This window comes from Atractosteus spatula, chromosome 10, assembly GCF_055471065.1.
Source record: "Atractosteus spatula isolate fAtrSpa1 chromosome 10, fAtrSpa1.hap1, whole genome shotgun sequence".
Lineage (NCBI taxonomy): Eukaryota > Metazoa > Chordata > Actinopteri > Semionotiformes > Lepisosteidae > Atractosteus > Atractosteus spatula.
In genome coordinates, this window is record NC_142715.1 from 19059854 (window position 1) to 19084044 (window position 24191).

At 39.7% G+C, this 24191-nt stretch overlaps 1 protein-coding gene across 1 annotated transcript in view; it reads right to left on the minus strand.

Moving 5' to 3' along the window:
* LOC148825639 (antigen WC1.1-like) overlaps positions 1-21974 on the minus strand; it is a 214986-nt gene extending 193012 nt beyond the window's left edge. The window contains exons 1-8 of the mRNA XM_088926333.1: positions 21644-21974; positions 20927-21241; positions 19481-19702; positions 19160-19258; positions 18052-18366; positions 16782-17084; positions 15967-16020; positions 15487-15792 (exon numbers count right to left, since the gene is read on the minus strand). Of these exons, the coding sequence (XP_088782459.1) occupies positions 15487-15792; positions 15967-16020; positions 16782-17084; positions 18052-18366; positions 19160-19258; positions 19481-19702; positions 20927-21241; positions 21644-21974 (1945 nt within the window). The remainder of the gene's footprint in view (positions 1-15486; positions 15793-15966; positions 16021-16781; positions 17085-18051; positions 18367-19159; positions 19259-19480; positions 19703-20926; positions 21242-21643) is intronic.
* Positions 21975-24191: the final 2217 nt, after the last annotated feature.

The following is a 24191-nucleotide window of genomic DNA, read 5'->3' on the forward strand; positions in this document are numbered from 1 at the left end:
TTTGTTGTACTATTTCATATGATTTGACTCTACACTTGTGTTTCTCAGGAGACAGCAGTAATATTGGGGATTTGCGGGTACAAATAATAAATTATACTATACAAGCAAATGTAAGGTTACCTTAATAAAAACTGTTATCATTACCCTTTTCAGCGTTATTATTTAAGACAGTCTTTCGGAACAGTATTCTCATATTAGGGGCTATAGTCTAATGATAACGGTGGTGAAACAGGCAATATGTGCAGAAAGAATTGGAGATGGAACAGGTGACTCATCCAGTCTATAGAAAGGTTTTGTAGGGCTGCACATGTTACAGTGAAGCGAGGCATGTGCTCTACCACTGAACTAAACTCCCGATAGGTACTGTTACCTGCAGCTCTTTGTGTTAGGAAGAGTGAGCAGTCGACATTTTAAAGGTCTAAACCAGACGTGATGAGAATTCAGAACAAGAGGCTGTGCTTCACTCAGCTTTTGATGAATGTTTAAGTGAACGACAAATTTGCTATTTTCACTTTTTGATTAAAGAACATAGAAAGCACCTTTCTTCCAGCCAGATTCAAACCAGAGGCCTGAGCATTCCCAGCTGTTTCTACTACGGTCTTCCACTCTAACAGCTGAGTTATCAAAAACACAGAAAGAAAAACGTTTGTCATACAGAAAGCACAATGGAGTGCAGTGTTCCTATTTATTTCAATCCCAGTTCGACATCAAATCTCATTCCAATAGTCTTGTTTAGTTTGAATTTAAGCATTTAACCAGGCTTCTACTGTATAAACTTCCAGAGATATTACAAAATGTTTGAGGGGACATTATTTCAGATGGAAATTGACTTTTTTTCTAGCGGGATCACATTAAACCTTTCTTTTGGTTTGAGAACAGGATCTTTGTGAGACTCAAAACATTTCTGTCTTTGCTTCTTTCGAGGACGAATGGATTATTGAGATGCAAACAATGGCTCAAATCAAAACACAATTGTGCTATACAGTACTTATGTTTTTATTTTTAGCTACCAAAATTTAGCCTTAGTTGTAAAATGTCATATTAATATTCAATATTAAATGGATTTAAACATGCACATTAGAGAAACAGATTGAATGAAGTAATCGTTTTAATAACATCTAAGTGCAACCTATTGATTGTCTTTGGCCAGTGAAATGCATAAGGCACCGCACAACTTTTATCCATATCTAGAAGAAATACCATGTGTTCTGAGAAGCTGCATCTGTATTTAATGTTATTCAGACATAAATTTAGGTGGAGGTCAAATTCTAATCTGGCACTTCTGGTTCCCTGCTGATAACAGCTCCCTGGCTGCAGAGGGCACTGCACAACTCTTTTCTATCCCCTCCCTCCACCGCAACACCACTGCAGCAGGATTTTCTCCCTGGAGAGGAGATGTGAAGACACTGATCTCTGACCTGCACATTATTTCTACAGTTCCATCACCATGGAAACATTATTTGTATAAGTATGTTGTGGAAACACAATGTACTTCCTTTCAAAAGCTCACAGCTGTAGTGCTCTAAAATGTCATTCTAAATCATTGCTAGAGAGAAAACAAATCTCAGCTTGATACATTGTTGTGCAAGATTCTACTGTCATTTTCACTATTTTATTACTGACCAGGAAAATGACTCTTACCAGATCAATGAAAGTAAAGCTTTATTTAAAATGTAAATCCAAAGTGATACAGTACATTCAATGTGTAGTAAATAATGAAGATTACCAACATATTAAAAATTTCCTCTGCAAATATAGAAAGCTAAACTGTATCAGAACCAGAAAAGTCAATAAGCAGGAATGATACTCCGATTTTGTGTGTTCAGATGCCTGCTCAATAATCGTCTAATCAACACTAGTCTAATAGTCATATCCGAGTAATTAAAAACATTTTAAAAAGACATTCAGCAAAAAAACAACAACATATAGCTTACATTCAGTCTTCCAAAAGCTCATTAGAAAGGAAGGATCATCAGTTCAGATTGAAAAATGTAGAATTTGAGCCTCGCTGCTGTGTCCTGGGTTGGATGGTGGTAAGACTTATTTTTCTTCATTTTTCTGTGTGTGAGATGCTTTTATTTTTTCTTTTATCTTGAACTATTCATCTTCCACTCATTCTGATTGTTCTTATGCATCTAGGTATACAGATGCATATATAATGTACACAGATTGTTTTCCATATGTAGCACTCTGTAAGGGCAGTGTTTATGGCAAGTGCTACATGAAATCAGGCCAGATAAACTGATGATGAATTGATGTTGTATCTACGTGTTCTGATAATGACATACTTCTGGGAAACAACAATCACAATGTTCAGTTATGGTCTCAGAATTGCTGGACAGGTAGACCTTCTGTAGCAATGCAGTGTCTCTCAATGTAAAGGTATAAATGTGCAGGTCAGTCTCACAGCCTTGTAGACACAGCAGGAGACACAGTAACAAGGTCACACTAGGCCAGTGACTGTGTGATTACTGTACAGGGTCTCAGCTGTACAGTGACTGAATAATCTCAAATCAAACACTTCATAACATACTGTATAGAACTACACACATTAAGGGAAAGTTAACAGTATTTTAACAGTATTTTAATCAGAAACACAAGGCATATCGTTATGGTGTTACTCAGTTAAAAACTCTAATCTGACTTGAGGACGAATCCTCTATAAAACTGCACAAACAGGTTCACAGTGCTCTGATATAATCATACTCAGATCCTTCTTCAGAGGGTGTTGTGGTCAGGAGACTCTGACATCATCATAGTCACATCCTTCTTCAATGGGCTGTGTGGCCAGGAGACTCCAACATCATCATAGTCACATCCTTCTTCAATGGGCTGTGTGGCCAGGAGACTCTGCACTCCAGGAGAAATGGGGGAGACACCTGCCAGAGACACACATTCAGCAGAAGAGGTGGACAGGGTACAGAAAACAGAGTCATTCATACAGAAACAGACCATATGTCCAAATTTCTCTTAACACGCTGTAATTTTCTTTTTTAGCCATTTACCTTATTCATCAGGATAAATACCAATAGCTATCTCATACTATCTCATACTAGCTGGATCTGCCTGCTGAGCTGGTGGTAAAGTTTGCTGAGGCAGTGACTTGTGGAATAAAATAAAATGTGTTAGAAAGGCAAATCGAGACAGATTTTTCCCTTCAATATCTCATTACTCAAAGAAACAAGCTTGTGGAAAATATATAAAATACATGGAGTGTGAAGATACAAAATACATGTGGCACTATCAATGCTGAGAACTTTGCAATGGGAATCCTTCCCATAATGTGAAAATGTAAGTGAAAGAAGTCAATTTAAGTCACTAGAATTTAATAATTATTAATTCTTTACTGAAAGGATATGTAGGAAATTATAGGTATTATTCCAAACAATCACTAGAAATTAGTGGTTGGTAGTGCTGTGCCACAAAAAAGGCCATCAGCTGAGAGTTTGTGTGTTGAAAGTCGTCTTTATTTCATATGCATATGGAAGTCTTGTGTTGTGTGGCACAAGACTTAAATACCAACGTTTACAGTGCTCCTTTATATAGCGAAATAAACAATACAAGATACACTCCCAGATGTGTCTCTGTTTGCCTTATGGCTATATATAGTCATTTGAAAAAGCTGACCAGTACATACATATATATATATATAATATTTTCTTCTAGCTTATGTGACAAGCAGCCCCTTCTGCTGAATAGACCATTTGTTCCAGCAGAGGTCACTCGGTCATTTCCCTGAGAACTATGCCAGCTATTAGTAAAGACATTATGTGGCTATGTTATCTTTTGAGATGGAGATGGATTTAGTAAAATATAAGTAAAAAAGATACATGGTTAACAAGATATAATACAAACTTTTAGTTTATTAATTGATCTAGGATATTAAATAACCAGTTCTTCAAAAAGACCAGGGCATTGGCATTGAAACATAGTGTAGTTTGCCTCAGAGCTCATAACCATTTATGCAAAAAGTCCCAGAAATGTGTTAGAGCAAGAATATATTTTAAAAAAATACAGAATATGTGAACAGTGCATCCCACTAAAATAGATAAAAAACATCAAAAACAGATGTATGTCTTCGATGTATCTTGCTTAAAAACATCTAAAAATTGTATATTGTCATTTTTATAGTACTGTAAATAAAGTCCAGTAGGAGTCATATTACACTTACGGGACACCTCCTGTAATGGAATATGAGATTGTGGTACTTCTGAGGGGAGATTGTTTGGTGAATAACCTCATATGCAGTCTTCAGAGAGCTCTCTGACTTTATCCATGATGACACATTTGTTGTGTTTAATCCCCTATTCCAGATGAGTATAAGTATTGTTACACATGCCTGCCAGGGTTTTCAAATGCTCGGGTATTCCCTGCTGTATTAATTGTGAAAACATCCCAATACATACATTTAAATTTAGAAGAACAGGAAGTGAGATTAGAATCTAATCTTTCTTCCAAACATGTGTTGTAAACTCTATAGGAAACAGAATATATGAATAGGATACACTAATAAACTAATATATGTTTATGCAGATATGTAATGTTTCTCAGTAGTTCTTCAAGATGGGACTCCAGAGACTGAGTCAGACCCACTGTAAGAAACCCTCTTTCTCAATGTGCTGGGATTTAACCCTGAAGACCCCCTGACAGTTGAACCACAGTTAAGGTCTGGTCCTGGGTCTAGTTGACTTTGGAATGGTTCCCTGTGAACTACCTGAAGACCTGCTGAACCTCCCACGCCCACTGTGAGCTCCCCAGGCTTCCACAGCCCTCACCTGAGTTGGGATCATTCTCATTGTTCTCCACATCATCATATTCAGACTGCAGCTCATCACAGAGGAGTTTTCCTGGGAACATGAGATCAATTACTTACAGTGTTTCACCTAGAAAATTGATGCAATTTTCTTCTTCTGCTTCTTACTTCTTGTGAATGTGGTTAGATTCTTTATTATAATTCCTTTATTTACTCCTAACTACTTCAAAATAACTATTTCATCCTCTAAAATGAAAAGTTTACTCCTCAGTAGATATAGCTATCTGTTCCCCACTATATCTCAATAGGTTATAGGAAACCAGGAAAAAAAGGTTTGTAGATAAACTGTCCATTATTCAGATTAAAAATATTTTAATATCATTACTTATATGCAAAAAAAAGTGTTACACACTAAGTACTGTCTTGACACATATGAAGGCAAGTTGTCATCATTTGTGTGTGTGGCTGTATAATTGTGTGTTTGTGGAACTGTGTCTAGGAAGATACAAATGAGGAGGATCTGGGGAAATATGTATTATGTTGACCACAGAGTGGCACTGTTTCAGTTTGATTTCATACAAATGAATTTTTTTTAGATTATATTAAACACATAAAAGATGGAATGGTATCAATTTGTTATTTTAGCTGTGTGTGACACTTTTTCATGAGTAGTTATTTAGTTTCTTTGAAATAGACTTTCAAGACCTAAATGATTGATGTTTAGTGCCACTGTACTGTAATGCTTGAAACATTCTCATGGTGCGGGAAAATTTGGAAGACAGTGCATATTGGCCACAGAGCTGATGGGGACATGTCATCCCTGTATGACAAATATATGATTAGGTGATATAAGACTCACAAAGCCATGAGTGGCCCATATCATGTACTGCAATTTTAAAGAATTGTGACATTGGGGATGAATGTGGGATTTTGACTTTGACATAGGGTTTTTTATAGCACGGAGTGAAAAGCAATTTTTTAAATGTGATCAAGTGAAAATGACAGCAAAAATTAACTAACTATTGAAGATGGCATTAATTTACCCAACAACATCATACTACCACTGCTCTGACATAACAAGCATGTTATAAAGACATCACTGAGCCTTTTGCATTGCCAAATTGATTTACAGAGATTTCGAACAACAAACGTGTTTTCTTCTGAGGTTGTTGATAGAAACACATGTGCAAAGGGGCTATGTTTACCTGGGACTGGGTCTCCCTTACTGTCCTCCAAATCGTCGTATTCAGAGGGCAACTCATCAGAGAGGGATCTCCCTGTGAAAAGGAGGACAGAGCAGAGATACCTGCAGTCAGACAGCAGCCTCACTGCATCTAATGTCTTTTCCCACTGGGGAAAAGCCAGGTTGTGAACACTAACTCAGAGTTTGTGCTTTTAAAAAGTGACGAACGCTGCACTGAATTATTTCTATTCAGTTAAACAATGATAAGAGTAAATTCACTGTTGCTATGAGGTGTGATATTCAAACAGTGCTGTGCATCCATTGCTAATCAAGAAATTCACATCCAGTTATTAAAATAGGGAAGATTTTTCTCCAGCTGCTGCGAAGGCTTTGTGGTGGCTCTGTAGCTAAGGATCTGCACCTGTGGCTGGAAGGTTGTTGGTCGAATCCCATGGCTGGCAGAGGAATCCTACTCCGTTGGGCGCTTGGGCAAGGCCCTTAACCCCAACTGCACCAGGGGTGCCATATAAATGGCTGACCCTGCGCTCTGACACCAAGCTTCTCTCCCTGTCTATGTGTCTGTGTGATGTATGCGAAAAGACAAATTCCTAATACAAGTAATTGTATATGGCCAATAAAATGATCTTATCTTATCTTAAAATAATTGGTCCACAGAGTCAGTAATGACATCCTGGGCACACACATTCTGTGGCAGTGTGTTTCTTCATGTGTTGAGACTGTAGTACTGAGTGTTGAGCATGTTCTCTTGCCTCCTATACAAGAGAGGGTGCTGTCATGGATGATGGCCAGTGTGTGTGTCCACTCACCTCTCCTGAGGGCTCCCTCTGCAGTCAGTGTGAAGTCAATTTCCTGGTAGAGAGCTTCATTCATGGGCTTGACCTCTACTTCAGCTAAAGCTTTGGAAAAGAACAGAGAAGTAAACACATTGCTGCATATCTTAAGAAAAAGTTAATTTATTATTATTACTATATTTTTATGGGTATTTTTTTATCAGAAGGGAGACAAACTCAAAACCCCGAAACCTTGGCCTGTCACCTCACTACAGATGCAGCCATTCAAAGTGCGCGTCACAGACACGTACCGCAGGTGGCGTCGCTCAGTGTGACGCAAGATGACGCGTGGCACCGCAGTACGTGATTGGTTGACCAACAGGGGCACTCGTGGTCCGTTGGTCTGTCGTAGAAAGACTTACAGTAAACGTCTTTGCTGTGCCGTTGTAGATATTGAATTTTACCACTGAAGGGAAATCTTAGTAGCTGAGCATAAAAAGAATAGGAGCATACTGTAACGCGTGTGAAGGCCATAAACAATATTAATTTTGGAACATAAACATACAGTATATAGCTGGTCTTGGTACTTTAAAGAAAAAAATACACACCAGTATTCCATTTCTCCCTAAACATTTTAAGCTTTGAAGTCTTTAACTAACGTGATACCGGAGTCAACAAGCATAGTTTTAGAATTTGATTAAAAGGGAATATAATATGGAATCGCGTATCTAAAGAATTTAATAACGGTATTCGTGTGCTGCGACAGGGCTATGTAGGGCTGTTTCGCCTGCCTCTTCATGCGAGCTGTATTGTAGCCGACTGGTCTAGGTGCGTGCCTGCTAACTGGCAGGTTGTGTGTTCGAATCCAGCTGGTGCCGGACTTTTCTTTTAACAAACATTTCTTCGAAAAAATAGAAAAGCGATATTATGGACAATCAATTGACTTTTATATTTCAAAATGTCGCAACATGATCGATATTTGCGATATTTTGAACATATCTTCCCTTCTGACAGCGGTTCCTGCTTCTATTGTGTGTGTGTGTGCAACAGAGTAAATTTTTATAGAGAAATGGAGGCTGGACAGTATGCGTTACAATATAAACATTTATATTGATTTAAATCGTGTTCTGATTTAAATCGCAAACGCGTGTTTAATTATGTGTTTTTTAATCATAATCAGGCTAATGCATTTCTACATTTTCTGTATGAACCAGCTTAGAGGTTCATACAGAAAGACAGCTTGTGTTTAAATTAAGTGTAAGGTAATTTATGCTTCTAAAGTCATGGTCAGCATTTATTATTGTACTGTGCTGTAAACTTTTTCTGTGCCTAGTCACATTATTTTATAGCGTTTTTTATTGCGTTATTAAATCCGGTGGCGCTGTGTGTTACAGTAGTTTCCTGACTCCCATGTCAATGGTCTGTGATTGAATCCCATAGAACTATGACTTTATTTTTTAACAAACATTTCTTTGAAAAAATGAAACGTTTCCCTTGGTCAGAGATTAAATAAAACCTCACTCGGACCAAACAAATTTATATTTCTAAATATCACAAAATACGTTCATTGTCTTCCAATTGAGTCGAGTTGACATTGGAAGCCTGCCACACCCGGACTGTTAAACCAACGCATTAGCACGTCAAAGCCCATCAAGGGTATTGAGCCAGTATTGGCTTTAGTATTCCCCCCCTCTCCCCTCAATTCAATTCAATTCAAGGTGTTTTATTTGCATGACAGATGGGTACAAGCAGTGTTGGGTATGTATATTGTAACGCTTACGGCAGACAGGCACTGTGTAAGAGCCGGCGCACCAGAGCAGCGCACCGAGGGAGCGTCTGCATTTATAACTTAGTTTTTAAAATTAGTCAAGCAATATGAAGCATCTCCTTTTATTAGTGCCTGAGCATAAAAAGAATAGGAGCATACTGCAACACGTGTGAAGTCCATAAACGATATTAATTTTGGAACTTAAACATACAGTATATGGCTGGTCTCGGTACTTTAAAGAAAACATACACACCAGTATTCCATTTCTCCCTAAAAATTTTAAGCATCGAAGTCTTTAACTAACGCGATACCGGAGTCAACAAGCATACTTTTAGAATTTGATTAAAAGGGAATATAATATGGAATCACGTATCTCAAGAAATTAATAACGATATAATTATATTCATGTTGCAAAAGAACTGCAACGGACATAAAAACTCCCTTGCTTTTAACAGAGCATTCCATAATTTCTAACTACGAAAATGCCAGGTGAAAGGATTTGTAAACATATTTTGTTAAAGCAAGTCAGTTTTTTCCGCAACACATAAAAGACATTTTTCCAAGAAAGTTTAGCCTTTGTCACTAATGAAACCACCAAATAAAGACATAAATATAGAAATCTTCAGATTTGTTTTATTTAATGTTGGTAGCAGGATGAACTGTCAGAGTGTATATTTTGTCGCAGAGTTGCTGCAAGATGTTAACAGTGAAAAGGGTATTTAGAAATAAGTTATTTCAAGATGAAAATTTTCAGAATAATTGCAAATCTAGCAGGATAGAGAAAGCACAGAAAACTTGCAGTTAGATTGATCAGATTAGTATGAAAAGTCATTTAGCAAAGGGAATTAGAAGAGTGACAAACTAGTATACTTTAGATCTTTTTTTCTGAACCAGGGACAATCTGATCATGTTTCCCTATAACAATAATAAAAAACTTTATTTGATATATCACCATTAAAGGTGGCATCTCAAAGCAATACAGTAGATGTAAAAACAGATAAAAGGACCACAGATTACAAAGTAAATGCATATAAGAAAGACAAGCAGTTAGAGGTGCTACCAAAATGAAGCAGATACAAAGTCTTCTGAAAAGAAAGGTTCTGAGGTTAGATTTACAGATTTTAGTTGGATGCACATGAATTGAAGGAATGGGCAAACATAGCTGATGCGGATCCACAGAGCCAGCATATTAAGATGTTTATAATTAGAGGCAATTTGTTTAAATAACTAGGTATGGATACTGATGTGCAAGAGAGGTGGAAAGGCTGTTTCCTTAAGCCAGCACTAGAAAATGTTTTATTCTCAGTGAGATGCTGCCATTTCATAGTGGGTTTCTAACACTGTGTATAGTTCCATCCACACAGTGCCTTTACTTCCATTTCTAATCTCTTTATCCAGTACAGAGGATTTGGAGCCTATCCTAGTAAGCAACGGACACAAGGCAGAATACACCCTGGACATAGCGCCAGTCCATCACAGGACAGACAGACACAAACACACACACACCAGGGCCAGTTTTCCCATAAACCAATTAACTTACCAGTATGTTTTGGAGTGCGAGAGGGAGTCATATCACACATATGGAGAAAAACCATGTAACCCAGAGAGAACATGTAAACCCCACACACACAGGATGGCAGGAATTGAACCTAGGACCCCAGTGCTGCAAGATAGCAATGCTAACCACTTTGCCACCATTATAAATGGATGGATAGCTTCGTTATCTTTCTAGTTCACAGGTTTGCATGCATAATTTAATTTTGAAAGCCACTGAGACATCAGGTACTACTGTTGTATTTATGAAAAAGAAACAAAACAAAAAACATACTAACAACTGTGCCATCCTACTCCTTAGCTAATACATTTTATTGTTCATAAACAGTTAACATTGTTAGCAAACTATTTTGAATTATATTTAACCCTATTTTTTCTTTAGTTTTGTATTTAACTTATTATATAATAGTCAGACTTAATGTATATTTGAACAATGAAAATATATTTTTACAAGATTTTACATTAAGCACTTAAAATTAATATGGTTAATAATAGTAAACTGTAACATGCTGTAACAAGATCGGTTAAACTGCGAAGAAAATGCTTTCAGAGAAAATGTTTCAGGTGTGAAGAACATAGATCTCCAATGCAATTTCAACCAAACCTGTTCCCACACACCCTGCCCCCACTACCATTAGAATATACACAAAGCACTCAAATCTTTCGAGCTAATGATCAGGTGACCCGAGAGAGAGCGAGAGAAGCACCAAGGGGTGCGGAACCAGGGAACTATTTACATGGAAAACGGGCGATCTCCCCAGACTGTCCGCCCGTTTCACTGTTACCTGGATACCTCTTTATTTAGAACTCACTAACACTGATTTTTAGTTTAGAAGGATTCAAGTAGGGTTTTAGATGAAAGGCAGCGACCTTAATCAAGCCCAAATCACAATTGAACCCCTTCAGAGCCTACATTACATTTTAGCGTTTCATTCTGAGCAGAAGACCCTCACACCTGAAGAAGGGGGAGGTGTTTTTCGCTGGAAATCTCGCCTGCTTCTACTTTACAACCGGAGTGCTGGCTGTGACGAATTAAACCGGTATTACAGGTTTCAATCACAGACCATGTGACATGGGAGTCAGGAAACTAACACACAGCGCCACCGGATTTGATAACGCTATAAAAACGCTATAAAATAATGTGACTTGGCACAGAACAAGTTTACAGCACAGTACAATAATAAATGCTGACCATGACTTTAGAAGCATAAATTGCCTTACACTCAATTTAAACACAAGCTGTCTTTAGCCCTCTAAGCTGGTTCATACAGAAATGTAGAGATCCAGGCTCAGAACACACAGCTTCATTAGCGAATACATACAGTGCCTTGCGAAAGTATTCGGCCCCCTTGAACTTTTCAACCTTTTGCCACATTTCAGGCTTCAAACATAAAGATATAAATTTTTTATTTTATGTGAAGAATCACCAACAAGTGGGACACAATTGTGAAGTGGAACGAAATCTATTGGATTTTTGAAACTTTTTTAACTAATAAAAAAATGAAAAGTGGGGCGTGCAAAATTATTCGGCCCCTTTACTTTCAGTGCAGCAAACTCACTCCAGAAGTTCAGCGAGGATCTCTGAATGATCCAATGTTGTCCTAAATGACTGATGGTGATAAATAGAATCCACCTGTGTGTAATCAAGTCTCTGTATAAATGCACCTGCTCTGTGATAGTCTCAAGGTTCTGTTGAAAGCGCAGAGAGCATCATGAAGACCAAGGAACACACCAGGCAGGTCCGTAATACTGTTGTGGAGAAGTTTAAAGCCGGATTTGGATACAAAAAGATTTCCCAAGCTTCAAACATCCCAAGGAGCACTGTGCAAGCGATCATCTTGAAATGGAAGGAGTATCAGACCACTGCAAATCTACCAAGACCTGGCCGTCCCTCTAAACTTTCAGCTCAGACAAGGAGAAGACTGATCAGAGATGCAGCCAAGAGGCCCATGATCACTCTGGATGAACTGCAGAGAACTACAGCTGAGGTGGGAGAGTCTGTCCATAGGACAACAATCAGTCTTACACTGCACAAATCTGGCCTTTATGGAAGAGCGGCAAGAAGAAAGCCATTTCTCAAAGATATCCATAAAAAGTCTCGTCTAAAGTTTGCCACAAGCCACCTGGGAGACACCCCAAACATGTGGAAGAAGGTGCTCTGGTCAGATGAAACCAAAATCGAACTTTTTGGCCACAATGCAAAACGATATGTTTGGCGTAAAAGCAACACAGCTCACCACCCTCAACACACCATCCCCACTGTCAAACATGGTGGTGGCAGCATCATGGTTTGGGCCTGCTTTTCTTCAGCAGGGACAGGGAAGATGGTTACAATTGAGGGGAAGATGGATGCAGCCAAATACAGGACCATTCTGGATGAAAACCTGTTGGAGTCTGCAAAAGACCTGAGACTGGGACGGAGATTTATCTTCCAACAAGACAATGATCCCAAACATACAGCAAAATCTACAAAGGAATGGTTCACAAATAAACGTATCCAGGTGTTTGAATGGCCAAGTCAAAGTCCAGACCTGAATCCAATCGAGAATCTGTGGAAAGAGCTGAAAACTGCTGTTCACAAACGCTCTCCATCCAACCTCACTGAGCTCGAGCTGTTTTGCAAGGAAGAATGGGCAAGAATTTCAGTCTCTCGATGTGCAAAACTGATAGAGACATACCCCAAGCGACTTGCAGCTGTAATCGCAGCAAAAGGTGGCTCTACAAAGTATTAATGCAAGGGGGCCGAATAATTTTGCACGCCCCACTTTTCATTTTTTTATTAGTTAAAAAAGTTTCAAAAATCCAATAGATTTCGTTCCACTTCACAATTGTGTCCCACTTGTTGGTGATTCTTCACATAAAATAAAAAATTTATATCTTTATGTTTGAAGCCTGAAATGTGGCAAAAGGTTGAAAAGTTCAAGGGGGCCGAATACTTTCGCAAGGCACTGTATGCAGGACAACTAGAGAAGACATTTTACAGAGGATGGATTTTTAGAAACATCCCATCAGTGACATCACTGAAGTCAAATCCTAGGTACTGTAACTGTCGTGTGGATAGTTTCACAAGAATCAGACAAAGGTTTAAGCATCGCTTGTTCTAGATAAAACTGCAAAAAAAAAACAACAACCCATAATGTACTTCTTTGTGACTCTGTTTGCCCAAATCATATATTCACAACGTGAAATCTAGAAAATAATTTTACGTAACCAAAATCCGCAATATGGAAACAGAACCTGTGTAATTGTTGATAGATGATGTACTCGTAACATTTTTTCAAGACGAACTACAACATTTAAAAAATGACTTGTATGTACTTGATATCTCTAATCAATCCACGGGTCCCAGCACGAAACGAAACTAAAACGCATACCGTTTCGCGCCTCTTATTAGTTGCTCAAAAGTAATTTGACCGTATGAAATGCATAATATAAACCTAGAAACATATAAGTGAGCAGTACTTAAGCACTGTAGTATCGGTGTTAAGACATACCTCTCAAATACTGTAAATCAAGTTAAAAATATCTCAAGACAGATTCTGGTCATAATGAAACCATGTTTCGTGTATGTTTTCTTTAAAGTACCGAGACCAGCCATATACTGTATGTTTATGTTCCAAAATTAATATCGTTTATGGCCTTCACACGCGTTGCAGTATGCTCCTATTCTTTTTATGCTCAGCTACTAAGATTTCCCTTCAGTGGTAAAATTAGATATGAATATTCAATACTTAAACGGGCACAGTTAAGATATTAAATATACATATACATACTGTATACAGTACAGTTTGCATACGGTAATATGTTTATGTTCCTAAATCAATCTCTTTTATGAGCACGTGTAAGGCATGGTGAATCGATTCTCAAAAATTACTGTACTTTGCATGATTGGAAAAAAATACGTGATTGCGAAATGCTGTGGTGTTACTTTTACAAAGACGGTCAATGAAAAAAAGAATGTGGACCAGGGCAATACTTTGAGTTTACAGCTTGTCCAAGGTCATTTATTATTAATACTATTATTAATATCTTCGTTAAAGACTTTGATGGCTACAGCTCAAACATGAGAGGTTGAGCTTTATTAGCTCCACCTTGCGGAAATTCCGGATACTATTATTTTGCTAGCGGTATTTACCGGTAACTTGCGGTATTTACCGGTAACTTGCGGTAGACTGCGTACAGCATACCGGAAAATAATGCGGTATCGCCCGCGCATTTTGAATGGCTGCATCTGTAGACTGCAATCCCTGGACCATTGTTTATTGTTTATTGTCAGGTAAGAGCTCTGTGAAGGCCAGCACACATCTCACTGCTTGATTGTGAAATGATGAGAGCTGAATTCTGAATAGCACAGGTCTGGACACCCAGTCTGGAAGCTCTGATTTCCTGACCTCTCCTGGGAAGAATCTCTCACCTTGTAAGGTTGATGTATAGTTTGAAATGCAACTTGAATATATTATTTCTCATTAAGATTGAGCATCCTTTAATTATCAGGATATACAGTGGCAAATAAATGGATGTTATAACTCCAGATTGGACATAGACAAGCTCTTGCATGAGCTTATCACTGTAATAAACACAAAGCTCTTCTCAGGGTTTTCCCAATTGGACTCACTCCTTACCTTTACGCAGTCTCCTGTTCCATATCAGCTGCCCAACTAGCAGGACCAGCAGCACAAAGACCAGAGCTCCCAGCAGGAAGAAGACCACAGCTGGGACAGTCCAGCCTCCTGGCTCCTGCTTTGGCTGTCTGGGTAATTTAGTGACCCCTGGTAAAGCCAGAAAAGGAGAGGAGCTCAGAAGAGGAGATGTAGTGTTGGTTAAATACAAACACTCGAAGCTTAGATCAGACGTCTCTTACTATCTGTTAAGAAGTTTCAACTGTCTCGGTTTTGTAAGTGTAAGTGATGTCAATAAAACCTAACAGAAGGTCAACCCACCACCTTCACCAGACCAGTAAAACTGTTAGTGTCATGCCAGGAAGAGAGAGAAAAGGTTTCTGCACTGCATATGTGAAGACGCATAAGTATGGAGAATAAGGATAAATTGGAACAGGAAAGCCTTGTAATTTACTTGTTGCTGCTGCTGGAGTAGCTGTTGTAACTGTTGTAGTTGTCAAACCTGGGGAAGAGAAAAGAAAACCTTGTTTTAGAGAAATCAAGCATGTGGTCTAGCTGTCTGTCCAGATTTAAATCCCTTTACATTTGTCAGAGAAGTCAAGAGAATTCCCAAATGGAGATCAGGGCAGGAGAACCTAGATAGGCCTGGGCTAATCACTTCCTGCAACTAAATTAATTGGCTTAACAAGAGCTGAATGTTGCCCCTGCTTAGAATGATCATGAAATAAAGGAAATGACATGGCAGAACACGAAACTCCTTCAGAGATAAGTATCCCTGTTTGTAATGGATTGAAAATCCTCCATCCCTCCAATCTTACCCGTACAAGTAACCCCTGCATCCTCCTTGTGTCGACAGTCACTCTGATTCAGTCCAGAGTGACAGCAGTCCCACAGGTGAAGCTCACTGCCCCTGCAGTTCACCTCATCCAGCCAGATGGTGCCACTCCCTGGTCCGAATGAGGCCTCTATTGCTGCGCTCACTGCGTCCCCACAGCCCAGCTGTCTGCAGACCACCTGGGCATCCTGCAGGTCCCAGGAGTCATCACAGACTGTCCCCCAGGAGCCCTCGTACCGCAGCTCCACCCGGCCAGAGCAGTTAGTGCCTCCAGCCAGGCGCAGAGCCTCTGATGATGAAAAACCAGAACAATGTAAGAACCTCAGAGATCTGATTGGATGCAGACTTTAAAGGAGCGGTGCCTGTTGGTTAATCATGGGGAGTGTTTGCTTTGCAACGTTTGATTGAATCATCCCATGCTAAGATGATTCCGCTTCTGGGGTCACAGCGGCTGTAAACTAACCTGTGCAGTGCTGCTGAGTGGGGTCCTCAGAACAGGGCCTGTGGTTGCTGGAGGCTGGAAAAACAGGATTTTGTTGAGGCTGCAGAATGGAGACCTGGAAACTGTACCTGACAAGACCTTTTATAACACTTCAGTTATTACTGCTATACTACATTACATTACAATACATTACAATAGCAGCATGTACAATAATAAATGAGGGTTAAACTGCTGCTGACTCACATATTTAGACTGAAAGTTTTGCTACAGCTATAGGTGACTAGGAAGTGTCTCATTTTTAGATACACTTTGTGATATCTGGCAGAGTAAACACTTCTAGCTGAGATGTGGAGGATCCCCTGATCAATAATAATTGCAATTTTAACTTGGTATACCTAGGTAATTAAGTCACGGGTTAATGATTGTCAATGAGCAGTACAAAAACACACCATATAAGATCACATGAAGACCACAGGGAGTCATATTACTATTCAATATAACATATGACTTCTATGTGGTTAATTCTTCTTTGTGGTTAATTTTTTCATCATGGTTGCTTGACCCTGGATAGGCTACAGCTCCCATGTGACTATAAATTGGAAGAAAGTATAAGAAAACGGATGGATGGAGAGATGATTTATTGAAGTTGGCCTTTGATGAATTGTTAAAGCAGAAGGCAAAACTGTTTATTAAATTCTTAACATGTCCTTTGAATTCCAAAGCCTATATTCTACTCCCTCATTAGTCTCTCATTCCACATAGTTCATATAAGTTCTAGCATGGAAGAATCAATATGGACTTCTTTTATGACAGGGAAAAGCATGAGATCTTTTTACCTGAGCAGGTGACCTCAGCCACTTCCCGGTCTTCACACTCATTCTGACCCCAGGGGGAGGAGGGACACTGCCACAGGGTGGAGTCGTGTTTGCGACAGGAGACAGAGTCCAGCCATTTGGGATCAGGGCTCAGCTTGGAGTTTGTCTCTCTGATGGTACCCTTGTCTCCACAGCCCAGCTGTTTACAGATCACTGCAACTGTGATGTCTGTCATGCTGTTGGCACAGATGCTGCCCCAGGTGCCATTGTAGTAAACCTCTGCCTGTCCTGAGCAGCCTGCAGACAGCCTCAGCTGCTTGTGCTCTGGGAAGAAAGTGAGAAACCGAGAAAGAAATCACTCTTACTCTTACTTTTTTCACTTTTATGGATCAACATTTTCACACCTGTGAAAATAATGGCAAATATAATAATACAATATTTTAATAATATTTTAAGTTCTCATAGTCTACATGTTGGTGATTTATTTCATCAAGTGGCACAATCAATTGTTGATATCCAATCCAAAACGTATATATATATAAATGTATGTCACTTAGCACTGACACCAAATATAAATGATCTCCAGAGTGAGTCTGTGCCATGATTGCCTCCATCATCTGATATTCTTTCTCTCCCCACTCACTCCTGTCAGCACTGGTGGCTCCACATTGACCGAGAGTCCACTTTCACACATTACTCTCCACCTCTTCAGCCCCAGAAGCTTCAGTATGTTTTCTGAGGCCCAAATGAAATTAAAATTTTTGCCTCAGTTTTAAATCTTAAGCTTTTTTTCAGTTTTCCTCTAGTATTTGTTTGTACTTGGCTCTGTCCATTTTTCCTAAGTTCTTAATGATTTCCTAGTCCCTGCTGTAGAGAAGAAACACTGCCATGCTTGACTGGTTGGTAGTGTTTACTGGGGTATGTTGGATCTGTGCATTGTATTTAGACCAAATGTCCACATTTAGTGTTATCTAACCTCCACACATTGTGCTGCATTTTTTGCATGCTCAATCATTTTTTTTGGAAATCCCTTATGGGATTTGAGATGGGTTTTTGAATTCTATCCAAACTCCCTATGTTGAGGAACAGGGATATTTTCTAACTCATAGACATTTCCTCCCATCACAGCCTATTAAACTTCAGTTCTTTCAACTTTGATCCCTAAAAGGGATATGTATATTTTTTAAAGACTGAAAACATGTAATAACAATTTCTTATTTTACACAATTTTATTCTTTTATTTATTACTTCTTTGCACAGATTTCAAAACATAAAAATATAGCCCTCTTACCTGAACACAGGATTCTCACATCCTCCTTGTGTCCACAGTCATGCTGTCCCCACCCTGCTGAGGGACACTCCCACAGAGACGACTCGTTCCCCAGACAGCCCAACTCGTCCAGCCAGATGGGTCCAGTTCCCTGGCTGAAGGAGGCTGGCACTGGGGCACTGAGGGCTGTCCCACACTGGAGCTGCCTGCACACCACCTGAGAGTCTGCCAGGTCCCAGGAGTCATCGCAGACTGTCCCCCAGGATCCATTGTGATAAACCTCCAGCCTCCCAGCACAGTCACCTCCTTCTCCAACAAGTCTAAGGGACAGCTGGTCTAGGAGCAGAGAGTCAGAGGTCAGGGGTCAGAGGTCTGTCTACTACTAAGATGTGAATATGACCTCTAGAGGGACACAATTTGCTAAAAGTTATGGTCTAAGAGGAACAGACAGTATTAGCAATAATACCTTTCTTTCCAGTATTAGAGTTAATAATAATAAAATTAAAATTGCATTAAAACGGCAAATTACAAATATAATTTTCTATCTACTTGGTTTTTTATACTGCCGGGTGTGTACTTGGGAGAAATATTAACATCTGTGAAAAATAGACCCTTAATAAAAAAAAAATATTTAAAATGTAACAGTTGCATCACTGAGTGGAAAGAAAACTGACTGAATTTATTCAATGAACACAAAAAAGGGACAGTAAAAATTAAATCTCATTCATTATCAATTGGTTTAATAATTTATCGACTTTTTATTTCCATTACCTTGAAGAAACTGATGATTTGTAAAGGAGGGATTTTACACACAAAGCCTCATGTGCACTGATTTGTATACTATAAATGCTAAACAACTGAGATCCTGTCCAGTGCTACAGTCCAATTAGGAAAATAATTTGATGAAAACGGTGACCCTGAATATTAGTGCATGACACAGCTTCTAGAAAACAATTTTCCTCTTCCTCTCAATACTGCAAGTTCATAAGTAATGTTTATTAAATGGGATATCAGATATTTGGATGATTTAAACCAACATTCACATTCTCAAGCCATTTCAAAGTGTATTGATTAAACTGTTCTCACCTACAGCTCTAGATTGCTAATGAAAAAGAAGCTTAGCACTCACTAGAGCAGAGCAGGGCCACTTCCTGTCCAGGGCTGCAGCTGACTGTCTGTGGAGAACTGCAGTTCACCAAGTGAGACTCATCCCCAGAGCACTGAATACCTGTCAGACACACAGCACTGTCACTGTCCCATACAGAGAGGAGTTATAGACTTGTACTACAGAGCACTGAATACCTGTCAAACACACAGCACTGTCACTGTCCCATACAGAGAGGAGTTATAGACTTGTGCTACAGAGCACTGAAAACCTGTCAGATACACAGCACTGTCACTGTCCCATACAGAGAGGAGTTATAGACTTATACTACAGAGCACTGAATACCTGTCAGACACAGAGCACTGTCACCTGTCCCATACAGAGAGGAGTTATAGACTTGCTCTACAGAGCCACAGCCCAGCTGTCTGCAGACTACAGAAGCCTCTTTGTAGCCCCAAGAATCCATGAGAATGGTCTTCCAAGTCCTGTTGTACTGAACCTCCACCCTGCCTTCACAGTGACTCCTTCCTCCAGTTAGCCGGACATCCTGGGCTGAAAGCACAGGCCCTGAGATAAAAATGTCCAGAAAAGTATTTATTCTCTTAATTCTTACACTGTTGCAGAAATTATCTTGTGGTAGCACAACATTTGGGAGAAAACACAATATTTCATTATTCTGGAAAACCCATGTTAGATATTTCCCAAATTGTAGTATATATTTTGCTTCTATTTTTTTCTAACAATTAATTCATTTGTGTAGCATGAGGGCTATATTAACAAGAATTTCTCAGAATAAATACAAGTCCTCTTTAAAAAAATAAAAGCTAAGCTTTACTGTCATGATCCAAATTGTGATTTTAAAGATCTTTTTGATACAAAGTATTTGAGATATTTTAGTATATTGACTGACACAGTGGAAGGAATCCTCCCCTGTTCACCACTAGAGTGGCCCTAACACCACCAAGGCAGTCCCCTAAATTGTTTCTCTCTCCCTGATTGTCACTATCATCAGCATCCTCATCTATCATCAGCACCACCTGAGCTTCTAATTGAGAGTCCTACATTACATTCTTATGTGAACTAATTTGTCCTAGAACCACGCCGTTACAGGTATACAGGTAAGGCACTCTTTTCATGTATAAAACCCTTAGTGAAGTTTTCTCTTGATCATTACCACACCCCCTATCTCACCTTAGTGAAGAACCCTAATTTTTGAGCGACTACACATTGGCTCTCTACCTCCTCTCAAGGTGTCGACCCCCTAGCCCGTGAAAAGGTAGTTCCTAGTGTTCTTGTGATACCATGAGGGGTGTAATCCTTGTAGAATGGTACTTTACCCAAAGCATCATCCATTTTACACAGGCATTTGCTCATACCAAGATGGCAGAGAGTGAATGCCAGCACACAAAAATATTGTTAGACAGCAGGGATCAGCTGCTATCAACTACCAAGCATGAACATGGCCAATAGAAAAGGTCTGCTTTCTTCATAAATCAGTGTCACAACGTACAGCAAAGACAATTAAACACACCAGTAAGCTTGGCTTTTTGAGTTGAGTTGAGGGAAAACACAAAGTCAGTTAGGAGCTAGGTTTATTTTGATTTATTTTCTGTTGATAAACAAACCAAACACTGAATATCAGTTTTTGGGTGTGTCTGTGTATTTTTATCTGTCTATTTTTCATGACCAGTGATGACTACGCCCCCACGACATCACACTTGACCTTTATAAACCCTGGGACTAGCCACCTTTATAAATGCTTCTGTTTTTGCCACCATACTCCAAACTCACCAGAGCAAACAAGCCCTGCATCGTTCCTGTGAGAGCACAGAGCTCCCCCCAGGGTGGATGTTGCACACAGAGATAAGTGAGCCTCGCTGCCATCACAGAGGAAATGATCTTTCCACACTGAGCCCTCTCTGTGTCCAAACCAGGCCTGTCCTGGAACTGCTACAGCCAGTCCACAGCCCAGCTGCCGGCAGAGAACACTGGCGTCTCTCATGTCCCAGTACTGGTCACACACTGTCCCCCACTCGCCGTCATACTGCAACTCCACTCGGCCAGAGCAGGAGTCTGAGCCATTAATCAGCCTGAATCCTGTGTATCCTGCACAGGAGAAACAACAGGAGGAGGATTGAGACTCCTTGTGAGAGAAAGGAGTTGGTAAATTAGCCTACCTTCTCCTGTGCTGACCACACTCTTATTTCCAAACTGGAAATTTCAAGAACACAAACAATGATTGTACAAATCAGTGTTCCTATAGTGTAAGTTGGAATTTGGAGAGACTGTTTTTACAGGTCATGTTTTGAGACTCACCACTACTCCTGTGCTCTAATTCTAAGGTTTCTCCACCGATCTCCAAGCAAAATTCATCAAAAACACTGGGACCAAATTATAATTTTTAATAGGGAAAATTCCAGCTAGCACAAAACCTTGCAATCACAAAACTCCTATTGGCCCCACAAAGTATTTTCATTTTTTTGAGTAAGTGTGAACTGATGCTCTCACCTGAACAAACAATGCTCACATCATTTTTGTGGGTGCAGTTCTGGTGCTGTCTGGTGGAGATTTGACAGAAGGTCAGGTGGGTTTCATTGCCCTGGCACTGGATCTTTTCCGACCAGACAGGACCCTGCCCCTCTCCGAAGTAAGCTTCACCCAAGACAGCTTTGGGAATCCCACAATTCTCTTGTCTACAGATGACCTCTGCATCCTTCCAGTCAAAGTCATTCTCACACACTGTGCCCCAGGTAAGATCAGGCATAACCTCAACACGCCCTGAGCAGGGATTACTACCATCCACCAGCCTCACTCTGTAAAGATCTGTAATTACAACCATGATCACTTTAAAACTGAAGGATGGTAAAACAAGTGTAAGCAACTTTTGAGATAAAAAAATCTGAGTATCTCACATAAAGTGAGCTGTGAGATATATCAGTTGCATAAATAAGTTAAAATTGCTTTTAAGGAGGTGAGGTGTGTTGGTGAATGACAAGATGAGGTGTATTAGTAAGTGATGTTGTGTTGGTGAATGATGAGTTGAAGTGTTTGGAATTGACTGGTATATTTTGAGATGAGACTTGTTGTTGTGTTATCAGGTGAATCTCCTTGAGTCTCTCATCAAAAATGGTTCAACTCACCATCATAACAGAAGAAAGGATAAGGGACATTGCAAAAATTATCATTCCATTTTCCCCTATTACTATCATCTGAGAACACAGCAGCACAGTCTTCAGTTCCACCATAATTGTTGGGTTCACCTCTAGCCCAGTTCTGGAATGACAAGTTCTCCTGGTCTGACCATTTCCAGTTCCCCCTGTAGAGGCCGATCCACACTTCATTGCCCTTTGCCGTGTTTTTGATCTTCTCATTCTCCCTCTGGCTCCTCACACTGACCAGATCTTTGTGCCTCTCTCTACAGAATCTCTGAGCCTGCTGCCAGCTTCTTTGTTCCTGAATCAGAATGTATGTCAGTGCATCGACTGTTTCATCTGAATAGACAAAGGGTATATGTAAATATTATGTTTGTTTTTAATTATATGTAGTATTTTTGTTTAAAAATATAGTTGAAAAAATCATTTCTTATTTTGTATATTTATGTTTCTTAGATCATTTTTTAAGTAGCCTTTAATGAGTTGGATATATTAGTATCGTCAAGCAGGCTGGTAGATAGTTCCAAAGTACAAGCAGCTGTCTTTGTGTCTTGTGCATCATTTTGAAACTCTGTAACAATCGCTGACACAAACACTTCCCTAATTCAAACATGGCCAGCCTGTCACCCTGTCAGGAAAGACCATGTGGTCATCTTCTTCCTTGGTTGTTATTCACTTGATTCTGGTCACCAACTCTTCACTTTCTGTCTTCATTAGACATCAGGCACTAGAATAGTCAACCCCATTAACTTTGTGTTGAACAATACTTGATCTACAATACTTGATCTACACTTTACTAATCACTACTCACAGCCAGGTTTTCAATAGACTCTTCAATTAGACTAGTCCATGCCACCCAGTCCCAATCTTCACTTCAACTCAGCTCTTCAGCTCTTACTCTACATCAAACACCAGTTTTTCACAAAGCAATTAGTAACTTTGCCCATTCTTATTTCTCTCTGTTCATCGTGTTTGGGCCACAGCTCTATAATCAAGTGATTTATTGTTTTCTCTTTCTCAAACACTCTGTGATCTCTCAACTGGCTGCTAATGTCAAGACGGAGAGAGTCTTTAGGACTCAACCAGTGTCAATTAGACTCCTCTCTCTTTTCTGTGGGAGGAAAATGAACTGTCACACTAACATGCAATGCACACTCCTTGAGGTCCAGTTCCAGGACCATTTTTTTCTCAGGCCTTCCTCATTTAGTCCCCCAGGTCTATAAGCTAGCCCAATGCATTCATAATAAAATCTCACTCTTCCTCCTTCCAGCCTGGAGTTTAGACACAGACTCCCTCCTACCTGGTCTTATAAACCTCTCAGTTAGCACAGAGGAGTGGTTACTTCCACAAAGTCTTTATCCCAACAGCTCCTGTTTCTCACATGGACTAACATTGCTAATGGGAAAATGTATCAGCCAGGAAATTCTCAGCTTTCTGTGGCAGAGACTGCAAGGCAGGTAACCTGGATTGAATATGAATGTGTCATTAAATAAGGAAATATTTTGTGACAGAGGACGAGTCAAGCATTACTACAACTGTGTGAAACATTAATCATTTTAAGGGTCTTAGTAATTAAAAAGAGACAGGGGTGGTTACCTTGATAGCAGATGAAGTATTTGGTGTAACTGCAGGGCATATCATTCCATGTACCTTGACTATCCATTGCCGCACAATCTTCATTCTTTGACTGGTGATTGTTTGGTTGCCCACTACGCCAGTTGCGGAAATTAGCCTCACCCTCACTGTAGAAATCGCTGCCTGTCAGGGACCACTGCCATTCTACATAAAGTCCTATCCAGGCATAGAATGTCTTCTCTGCATTGCTGAGAAGCCTGTCTAGTTGTTCCCTGCTGTGGATGGAGGCCAGGTCAATGTGTTTGTCTCTGCAGTAACGCTGAGCATCG